This window comes from Polistes dominula, unplaced genomic scaffold (genome assembly GCF_049000335.1).
Source record: "Polistes dominula isolate Pdom_NZ unplaced genomic scaffold, Pdom_raw_medaka contig_373, whole genome shotgun sequence".
Classification (NCBI taxonomy): domain Eukaryota; kingdom Metazoa; phylum Arthropoda; class Insecta; order Hymenoptera; family Vespidae; genus Polistes; species Polistes dominula.
In genome coordinates, this window is record NW_028300899.1 from 3,851,644 (window position 1) to 3,863,646 (window position 12,003).

The following is a 12,003-nucleotide window of genomic DNA, read 5'->3' on the forward strand; positions in this document are numbered from 1 at the left end:
TCTCAATTTGTTTTTGTTTTTCTTTCTTTCTTTCTTTCTTTCTTTTCCTCTCACTAACAATTCTCTCTCTCTCTCTCTCTCTCTTTGTTAATTGTGTTTTCTTTATTTTTAAATTTGTTCTTTGATTTTCTTAATTCTTACACTTACTTATCATCTCTTCTATCTCTTTTACTGTCACCCTTTTCAAACCGTATCCTTTTTTTGAAAAAGATAGGAAAAGTATGAAAAATAAAAAAAAAAAAAAAGAAGAAAAAAGAGAAAATTCTTCAGTCAGGCCGCTTCTTGAAAGCAATTATAGGCGGAAGGACCAATAAATCTCGTGTGGTGGGCGTCGACGTTAATTGCACCTTTCGGGTGCCCTTGGGGATAGGCGAGGCCATTGAAATCTCGACGCTTCGGCCTTGCATCCGGATGAAATCACGAATTCCCATTAACCTTTCGCGTCCTGGTGTTATTTGGGTGGGAATGAAAAAAAAAAGGAAAAAAAAAGTAAAGGACTTCTAGCGAGAGAAAGAGAGAGGGAGAGAGGAACCAAAAAAATGGGATTGACGAGAAAAAAAAAGAAAATATATTGAAAAAAAACGAGCAAAATGAATTGCATTCGACCGATGGTCCGGCCTCTAACACTCGCCCTTTTTCCCTCTCCGCATCACTAAATCCCTTCTTTCTCTTTCTCTCCCTCTCTCTCTCTTTCTATCACACACACCCCGACATACTAGTTTGTCGCTCTTTGGCTAGCATTAAAAATTAACGGCAGCCACGTGGTAACCCCATAACCGACCTTTTCCTTTTTCTTCTTTTTTTTTTTTTTTTTTACGTGGGCGCGTGTGTGTTGTCTTTATTTTTAAATTTTTTTTTGCCATTTTTGTCGTTCAATTTTTTTCCCAAGGCCTCTACAACGAAGCATAGTCAACACCCAGTGTCGACATGCGTGCCGTTATTTTTCAACCCTTGGGAAAAAAAGGATGGCGTGTTACTACATTCTCCCTTTTTCCTCTCCAACCCTCTATCTTTCATTATTTTTTTTCTCTCTCTCTATATATATATACATACACGCACGTACGCACACTCTTTCATCAGGCATTTGCATTTTTTTCTTTTTCCTGTGGTTGGCTAGTCATTCGCCAATATCCATGAACGGTAAACTCATCGTCCATAAACGATGAGTGTACACACCCCATCTTTTTCTCTTTCTTTATTGTTTTACTTTCTTCTTCCCTCTTTCTCTTTTTTTTTGTTATTTTTTTTTTTTTTTAAATAATTATACTGTTCGATCCCGCAACGATTAAAAAGTTATAATAGTAATCGGATTACAACTTTTCTAACGAAGGCTACTTCTTTTCTATTCTTTTATATATTTTCTTCTTTTTTTTTTTTTTAATTCTTCATTCTCTCTTCCTCTCTCTTTTTTCTTTCTTTCTTTTTCTTTCCCTTTCTATAGCTTTCTTTGTTTTCTTTTTTCCTCTCAAATTTTCCTCTCCGATGCTCGCAAACTCGATAGAGGAAAGTTCAGCAACGGTTTTCCTATCTTCTTCGTTCGGCCAAACTCGTTCACCCCTGGAGTATAATTTTAAAGGGTGGCCTTAGGTCGAATCACCACCACTGGACAGGTACCTATCCGATCGATACTACACAGAGTTACGTTCAACCCACCTCCCCTTCTCCCTGCCCCCTTCTACTAAAAATGTATCCAACGAAGGCTTATATTTGTGGGGAGGATCCGAACGGAAAACGGAAGTTCTTTGACCTGACAGCCCCCAAAACTTCACGATCTTCCAATCGGTATTACCGAGCTTGCAAATAGACTGACGGAAGATTTAAGAGAGTGAGAAATTGAAATGGATATTCAAAGAAATTCCCCACATATATATAAATATGAATTAAGTAGATATTTTAAAATTAATTTTAAAAAAATATAAGAATAATTAAAGTTGATTTTTCAATGGATTTTAAAATGAAATTTAATATAATATAAAAAAATAAATAAAGTAATTATTATTTGATATACATTCAGTGTAAAAAGAAATTCACCATACATTCATATATATATATACGAATTCAGTTGATATTTTGAAATAAATGAAAAAAAAAAGAAAATATAAAACTAAATAAACAGATAATTTTTCTATTGATTTTAAAGTAAAAATTAATGTAATATAAAAAATGAATAAATTAATTATTTGATATACTTTCAGTATAAAACCTATATGCATATGTATGTATATTTTTTTATGATTGATGTATGCTATGTAAAGATATACGTGTATATGTGCCACAGTAATTGTAAAAATGAAGTTGATAAATTGTAAAAATTGATTTTATAATTTATTATAGATACACAAATTATTTAGATTACAAATTAAATAATAAAACGCATTTCTTTTTTAGCAATTTTCTTGATTTCAACCACTTCTCTAATTACCGATACACGTACTTATGTTTATGTTTGTATATATATATATATATATATATATATATATATATATATATATATGTGTGTGTGTGTGTGTATTGAAAGGTCTGATTTCCTTGCTCGGACGTACACGCCTTGGAAACTAGTTTCACACGGTGTGAATCTGAAAGGGAGATCAGTAGGGCCACACAAAATCAAGAGTAACTTCTCTATGTACTCTAAAGACGGATGTAATTAGAGAAACGGACAGATAGATAGATAGATAGAGAGTAAAGGGGTGAAAGGGTGAAGGGGGAGGGGCGAGGTTGAGAGAAGAGAGAGAGAGAGAGAGAGAGAAAGCTTTCTAACGTCTAATCAAGTTAACTCTCAAAGCCATTTGTTACAATTACTCTCGTTGGTAAAGAGAAAGAGAGACAGAAAGTGAGAGAGAGAGAGAGAGAGAGAGAGAGAGTTGCTGCTATATATAGTAATAGTACTTATCGATAATTAACAAGAGTAATACGAATGAGTAGAATATACCAAAAGAAAAGTGTTAAACTAAAAGATTTTCATTAAGTTGAAATTAATTATCTATTATTTAAATTTAACGTAGTCTACGATTTTAATAAGTTAAATGATAAAATAATTAATGTGAATGTTTGATAATATTATTTAAATACCATCATCACGTTGACGAATATTCTTTAATTATATTCCAAATGATTAGTATGCATGGTTCAAAGTAGAATATAATGAAATAGATATTATAGATAAGATAGTAATTGAAGGGAAAGAAAAAGTAAATTAGGATAAGGGATTCTAATGAAATTCTATTTCGTATATGATTGTGAAATTAGCTTACATTTAGATTAGATAATAAATATCAAAGTAATTTATTAATATTACTTCATTTAATAATTTAATATTATCATTTTGCATATATACATATATAGGTATATATTTCTAATCAAATTGAAAATGTATGTAACAATAAACTAATTTTATCTTTTTAAATTGTTCAATTGTACTGTAATTAATAATAATCAAATGAGTGAGAATATATATAATATGTAATATATACAATGTAATATAATATGTATATGTGTATATACATATACATATACATATATATGTATATATATATATGTATGCCGTGAGAAACGCGAACGATGAAATGATATTCAATTTCTACGTAATATTCAATTATTCTGAATATTCGGAGATATTATTCTATCATGCTTCTATATATAATTTATCTGTCTGTCTGTCTGTCTGTTTCTCTCTCTCTCTCTTTCTTTCAAAATCCTGGTTTCGTTCAAACCGTTCTCTGTTCGTGTCTACGGTTATACGTAGGACTCATGCGTTTCGTTCCGCATGCATAATACATTCGATGACGTACGAGTCCTCGAGGGGTTTTCCCCGTTTCAAAATTAAAATACACAGTACTGGGCCGTCATAATAAATAGATCAGCGAGGAAAAATCAAGAGTACTAGTCGATTTCGCGATTGTGAACAAGTTATTTTGTATTTCACATGAAAATTAAAATGTATATTTCTTTTTTTTTTTGTTCTCTTCCTGACGATGATTAAAATTAATAAAATTAATGCAATTATTATATATGTGTGTGTGTATTTGTAGGTGTTTGTTGTAGATACATAAAAATGTGCTCGTATAAAAATTATCCATATATATATATATAATATTTTTTCTTCTTTCCCTTATATTTTAATAAAAGAACAATATTAAATATCAACGAAATATCAAATATTTAAAAAAACAAAGAATCAAAATTTCAATCAATTAATTTGAGGAAAATGTTCATACGTTTTAAATTTTTGCAAAGAAAAATAAGGAGAAAGATGATGGACAAAGTGATGGGAAAGGTTTATTTAATTTAATTTCGTTTTAAATCGTTTCTTATTAAAATGTGATATAAAATTTCGTGAAAATTTTCTTCGAATTGATCTCACATTCTATCTTCCTTTTTTTTGTGCGCAATATTGTTCAAAGCTCGACTAGTATCGTTCTACGGAGTTTCTGAAAACCAGGCGAATTAAAGCTTTCCCATGCGTATTGCATTCGAAGGACGTAGGAGAGTTTTACTTTATATCGGCACAATCAGAGCTCGTAAAACGTGATGGTAGTGGTAGTGGTGTTGGTACTCATGTTATATAGAATATCCTTGTTATTCCTATGGTATACTAAAATCGCCCATAGTGCTTCCTACGAGATTCTTTTTTTTCTTTTTATTCTGATCAAATTTCGAACTAATTGCTATTCCCGTTTGAGAGTTTCTTTATTTTATATCTGAACCAAAAATAAAAAAAATATATTAGACAAATTAGATTAGACGAGTGGATCGATAAGTAATCATTGTAAACGAAATCAAACGAAATTTCGTTTTATTTCAAAAGGAATATATTATTATTGTCATCGTGTTTCGTTAAAAGTTATTATATATTTTGTTATTTTCAAAATTACTGTAATAATTAATTTATTAATCAGCGTTTGCATATATATATGTACATGTACAGAAATGATATTAAAATCTTCAATTAATATTGAAAACTTTCGTACGAATTTTATCAGATGATTTTATATATAATTTTTAAAATTAAAATCAATTTGTAACTCCGTCTAGTTAGTATCTAGATACCTAAATAATACCTAGCTGGTCCCAAGCCTAGATAAAGGAGCTGGGTAGCAACCTACGTTCGGTAAAAGAAAAAATAATATGCTCCCAGAATTAACAATCAAATTAATCAAATTAATTAATTTGTATGAACTTGTTTAACTCTTGATAATTATTAATATTACTCTCTATTATTATACTCGTGTCTAAAAAGGATATTATTAATTTTAAAAAACAAAGTAGCAGAAAGAGAAAGACAGCGTATTTGTAAGAAAAATTTCAAACATCGCGAAAATAGGGAAGTACCAAATAGTTCATTTCTTTTTTTGCAACCTTAATAAATTGAAGTCGAAAGGTGAAGTGAAGAGAATTCTGGGTCCGTGCAAACGCTATGGAAGTAGTCAGTCGAGTTAGGAGAGCGAGAAACGAGGCTGGTGGTAATGGTGTAGTGGTGACGACAAGGGGGTGGAGGGTTGGCAGGAAGAGGATGAGAAATAGACAGAAAGAGAGAGAGAGAGAGAGAGAGACAGAGATAGAAAGAGTGAAACGAGACGAACAGAAAAATAGCGAATACAAAGCAAATTGGCGCCGGTATACATATGTATATATGTATGCATGTATGTATGTATGAAGGTACGTTATGTATGCATGTACATACCGTGTGTCAGAGCGTAGCCAAATGGAGAAATTTCCGGGTAAAATCGAGAAACGTTTCAAGTAAAACGTGTCCGGACGAGTGGGGTTCGCGAGGTGGGGGAGAAGGATGGTGGGTGAAAGACAGAAAGAGAAAAGGGGTAAAGAACGGTGGTGGAAAGAAGGGTGAAATAAGAGTAGGAGGAGAAGGAGGTTTAAGGGGGGGGGGGGGTGGTTGAAAATGCGAGCGCGTCAAGTAACCGGATATCTCTCAAAATGCTATTCGATTTTACTGTCATCTCGCTTGATAGCGACGATACGTTTCGTAATCGACGCCATCGATTTCGTAAGAGTAAAAAAAAAAGTACGATGATGGAAGAAGGTAAAGAGAATGGGAGAAAAAAAATAGAAAAGTCAAATGATATAACGGGGTGGAGGGGGGTGTGGGAGACGGAGGAGATATAAACTTGAGAAATAAAGAAGATTGAAGGAAAATGTAAATTATGGTCAATGTTTTTTGCGAATAAAATAACATTTATTATAAAAGACGTATATGTGGAGATAAATATTAGAATATTGAAAATGGGTAATATTTTTTCTATCGATAAGAATTGTGAGAAAAAATATTAAACAATTTTATTTATTATTGAAACAGAAAGAAGAGAGAAAAACAAGAAATAAATGAAACTTTAAAATAAAAAGCAAGAAAGGATGGATATTCAATATTTTCTCTTTTCTTTTATTATTATTATTATTATTATCAGAATTTTATTGTAACGAGAAATGGTTGTATCGAAAAGGTACACAGAAAGGAATAAGGGAGTGATAAAGATAAATGTACGAATTTAGGAAATTGTGCGAGAAACTTAAAATAAAAAATATCGAGAAAGAAAAAACATACAAAAGAAGAAGAAAGAGAAAAAGAGAGAAAAGGGAGATAGAAGAAAAAAAAGAGAAGAAAAAGAAGAAAAATGTATGTAAATGGAATTAGATAAATTAGATACTTCAGCGAACGCAAGAACTTATTTCTACGATACATCACGAATCGATCTGTTTCATTCGCTTCACTTCACTGCATAAAAAGCATCGGTAAGGTATGCTAGTTTTCTTGATGGCCCCTCGTATTTTCTCATTCTGTCTTTTTCCTTCTATTTGTATTCTTTTTCTTTTTGTTTTTTTCTGCAGCGAATGATGGGAGGAGGGGGGGGGGTAGGGCAGACGGTGTAGTTTATTTGAACGTCGCGGAATACTCGATCGCGCGAAATGGACCGTGCAACGAGCCGAACGGAAGAGATAACGAAAAAAATATAAAAAAATGGAAAAAAATAACAAAAAAATAAATAAAGTACGGAAAGAGAGAGAGGAAGAAAGTAAAATAAAAGAAAAAAGAAATCGTCTGGCTGCGGTTGTTTGCGACGACGACGACGACGACGACGACGACTCAAACGATTACTAGGAAGCTACGCGACAAAGTAATTTAAAGGTCGCGAAGGGGTGATCCCGTTGAAAGTGAAAAACTTTTCTCGTTATCTATCCATCGAGAAACATTCATCTGTCTAATGAGACATTATTATTGTTGAAAGAAAAACTTAATCAAATGGAAGAAACGCGAAAACACTGTTCAATTACCAAATAGAATAATCTCCGATCAAAATGATTAAATTGATTTCCTTTTTTTATAAAAACAAAAATAATTCAATTCTTTTAGCTAATTATATTAATCTAAAGCTGTTAATACATTTTATTTATAAGTTAATCATTAAAAGAAAAGTTAGATAAAGAGTTAAAATGTTTTTACAGACAAACCAAAAAGTCATAAAAATATGAAAAGAAAGATTTATCGGCAGAAGTGTATAAAGGGTTGTCTATCTCAAGGCGTCTAAAAAAATAGCTTACCTTCAATCGTACGTACAATAAACAATTACAGAAAGTTTCAATAAATCACGAAAGAAATGTGACTTTATCGACAACGATACTATCGACTATGTATCACTCGAAAAAACCCATCATAAATACTTCGTTATAGACTTCCTTGTCTTCCTATCATTCTCATATTTCAAAATTCTTCCAAACAACAACAATATCCTATCACCGTTGTTTTCGAAAACGATAAAAACGGGTTTCGTCGCATCGTTTTAAAGATGCCATATCATCACGATACACCATTTTACAGATAGAAAAATACGTGCATACCAACGAGCATATATATATACCATAGATATATACTCGCATCAATATAGAATGTAAAAGTATCAGGAGTCAGAGTTCGAGCGTTTTTTTTCTTTTTTTTTTTTTTTTTGTCGATTTTTAGAAAGAGATCTACTAGCCGACGAGCTATCGTTCGCGTGTTATCATCGGTGAACCGCCACGGCCGATCGGTTTTGCTCGATTTGAATTTATTTTCCGCGTCTAGTGCGAAAGGTTGGTTTATTCCACCTCTCTCTCTTTCTCTCTTTTTCACCCTATATAAGCCCTTTCTTCTCTCACCTTTCTATTTCTATATCCTATCTCATTCTCTACAGGAAGAAATCGTCTGGGTTTGATGTTACTTCCGTCGCAATGCAGCGATCGACTATAAAATCATCGAACGATCGTTTACTACACGTTGTCGTTGTCGTTGTCGTCGTCGTCGTCGTCGTTGTTGTTGTCGATACGAATATCTATTAGACGTAATTGATGCGAGGTTACAACATCCGACCCTTTGTGGTAGTGTTAGTGGTTATTACGTTAGTATTAGTAAACAGGTACTAGTAATCTACGTATACACGTATATAATTCTAGTATATATAGATATACGAAGGTTTTGCTAATACAACTACTACGAATGAGATCGCAAAACATGCTGGTAAACGTCAAAACGACTCACGACCATCTGACCGATATCGTTTATGCGAAAACGTTTACGCGAAACGATCGTTCGTAGCGATATCGTTCGGCTTGCTATCGTCACCGCTATCGCTCATATTTCATTCGGAATTTAACGCGACGAGAGACAGAGACATGCCAGACGGATATCTGTGGTAGAATAAAAGAGAAATGAGAGAGAGAGAAAGGAGAGGGGGGAGGAAGAGTTAAACGTTCTAGGTTGTAAATCGTAATTCCTGACGAATGCGTTTTAAACCGAAATATCGTGCTTGACGCGTATGCGTACGAATTGCCACGAATTTGTCTTCATACTAATTTCAAATCTTGATAACATTTATTTTGTCGTTATTTATGGAGATGTTTTGAGCTATGTTATGTATATTATTTTATTATTGTTTTATGATAATTTGTTGTTATAATTTGTTATCGCGACGAACACTCTAACTGTGATAGAAGACAAATCATAAATACTAATATATGATAATTATTAACTTGCAATTATATTCGATTTATCAATAAATTCATGCGATTATTATCGCTTCTTTGCTTTAAAAAAAAACCTCAGGGATTAATTGGCTCGGCCCATATTAAGTGTTATAATATAAGTAACATATAATACATCCAACATTTACCTACCATATCGCGTGGTGTCTTTAATTACAAAAAAAAAAATAAAAATAAAAAAAAAATTAATATCAATTTATATGTAGAACATTAATATAAAATGAAAAAGTAATTACAAAAATATGTTACCTGAAGTATTCCACGAATTTGTCCACTTTTGGTTTCGACGATTCTCGAAGCGTAACGCGTGACAGCGTTCGCACGATTCCTCACGTTGCTTGACGAGAAAATAAAAATTAAGAAAAGAAAGAACAGAAATTTGGGCGTTAGTCGATTGGCAAGAAAATAATCCTTCGTTCCTCCGATTGTACTCAGCGTGACCAGCGGCCTTTTTTCGGCCGCCGGTTGGCATGGCAGGAGCATGACAGCATTTGCCGGCGTCCACCTGAAGCGACGCCAGTGGCATAACCGAGACCCCTAAGTTCTCCCCACGAAACTTGACTTCTTTTCTTCCCACACCTCTTCCTTTTTATTCCTCCTCACTCTTCTATTTCTTTTTCTCTTTTTCTTCCTCAGACTTTGTATTTTTTTCTTTCTTTCTTAGATTCAACTCTTTTTGTTGGTTGTGGTTTCTTGGTCTCTTATTGGCAACTGGTTGCTCTCTTGTGGCGACAATGTTTCTCTTTCTTTTTATTATTCTTTTTCTACATCGATAAAAAGAAATAGGAGAGAAAGAAGAAAATGTTAGTAGTCCTATTGAATAAAACTGTGTCAGAGTGAGAGACAGAGAGAATGAGAATGAGAATGAAAATGAGAATGAGAATGAGAATGTAGCAACCCCCAGTTGAGAAACAAATCACTTTGTAACTTTGTTATGCAAAACAACGTTTGTCTTTCTTTCGTTTTTCTTCTCATCCTCTTTATCCACCCTTTCTTTCCATTTATTTTTATCTTATCTCTTTCTCTCTATCTCTCTCATTTGCTTTTTCTATGATTTGGTGATGCTGTTGCCACTATACTGTACCGTTGCTGATGCCAACGCTGTTGATGTTTCTTATTCTAACCCTTCTCTTTTCTTCCCTTCCCTTCTTCCTTATTTTTGTTTTTCTTCATGGAACTCTTAAGGCATCTTTTCCACCCTTTGATAGTATCGGATAAGCAGGAACGTGTTAACCCCTCTTGTGATCGTTATTTCTTTTGGAAGCTGTAAAAGAAAAGGTATTCGTTAGTCTTCGTAATCATCGATCGATTCTTTTCGAAAGTACGAAATAATGAAGTCTGATCACTACTTGTCTCACTAACTTCTCTTTATTTCTCATTCTTTTTTCTTTTTGTGTGTTGCCTTTTATAGATTTCGAACTTTTAACGATGCATTCTTTTTCATTAATTATTCTTTTAGAGAAAAATAAAAAGTTTGTTATTATTCTTTACTCTACCGTTATTTTTATTTTCTTTTTTTTTACGGCTAATTTTATTATATTATAGATTAAACAAAAAAGTGAGAGATGACTTTTCAACGTCCGTTATCGATCTCTATTATCTTTATCTACTTTTATTTATCTAAATATCTTTATGTATACATGTATGTATGTATCTCACTATTTACTAATTTAATCGAATTCTTAATTATATCGTTCACACCGATTCCCTAGACGGCTTTAACTTTTGCTTATCCGATGTATGTAGGTATATTCTGCTTATCCTTTTCCCTTTTTTTCCCTTTCCACTATCTTCATCCTCATTCTACCCTTCTAACCCTCCAGAGAGTGTGGTTGGAATACCAACGGAAACGGAATAAAGCCACGATCCGATACGCGCGACGCTCAAATTCCTATTCCAGCACTTCATCGTATGGATTGACGTTCCACTCGTAGAAATCGTGACGAGAAATAAAATCGATTCGTAAAGATCGGTTCCTTTCGCTCATGTTTTCAAAGAAGGATATAACAAATGATGACAAAGAGGAAATATGAATTAGAGGAAAAAGAAAGAGAACAATTTCGTTATCGATAATTTGTTTGAATTATATAGAATAAAAATTTCTAATTATAAATTTAAAATGTATACCAAAAAAATGTTAATTCTTATAATTATTATTATTATTAAAATAACAAAAAGAAATTTATCTTAATCACTAATCTAAATATTTATTATATATTAAAATACAGTAAATAAAAATTTCAAATCATTAAAAGAAAAATAATAATTAATATTATTAAATATTAAATATAATTAAAACTAGATAACGTTTCGAAGTCAATCAGAAAACGAGAGAGAGTTCGAGATTAACGTATTGTTTTTCATTTTCTTTTATTTAACTTCGTTGACATCCGGTTATGACATGGAATTAATTAGATGCTCTAGTTTTTCTTTTTTTTCTTTTCTTCTCTTCTTGTTATTTTTTTTCTTTCTTTCTTTTTTTATTTTCTCTGTTTAACCCTTTCACTACTACGGGTGACTATAGTCACCCGCCACAAAACGACACCCGCACACGACGGGTGACTATAGTCACCCGTCACACGATGCCACCTATACGCGACGGGTGACTATAGTCATAGACTATAGTCACATAATTATGAACAAAAATCATTTTGGTTCTAAAAGTAATGTCACAAAGTCGTTTTTGAGACAATAGGCTCCGAATGCTAAAGACTGCGCGCGCTTAATGTTCCCACTTTCGGTACGGCGCTCCGTTCTAGACGAGGTACTTCGCGGCGAGGCCCACCGTAGCGAAAGGGTTAATAGGAAACTCCTTCGTTGGCGACACGAATTATGGTTTCGGTCGTTACACGTCGTGCGCAGAATGCCATCGTAAATAATAGTTTAATTAAAATCGTAACACTCTGACAGCATTAGGACGCTTTTGCTTATGAAAAGACCAAACGTTATTGTAACCTTCCTTACTTATTTTCCCAT

General features: G+C 32.9%; 1 protein-coding gene across 1 annotated transcript in view; it reads right to left on the bottom strand.

Annotated features, from left to right (window-relative positions):
• The window catches only part of NLG-5 (neuroligin 5), a 148,557-nt gene that overhangs the window by 19,708 nt on the left and 116,846 nt on the right, over positions 1 to 12,003 (bottom strand). Inside the window, 2 exon segments of the mRNA XM_015316048.2 lie at positions 9,277 to 9,791; positions 10,112 to 10,291. Of these exon segments, the coding sequence (XP_015171534.2) occupies positions 9,277 to 9,510 (234 nt within the window). The 5' untranslated portion in view covers positions 9,511 to 9,791; positions 10,112 to 10,291.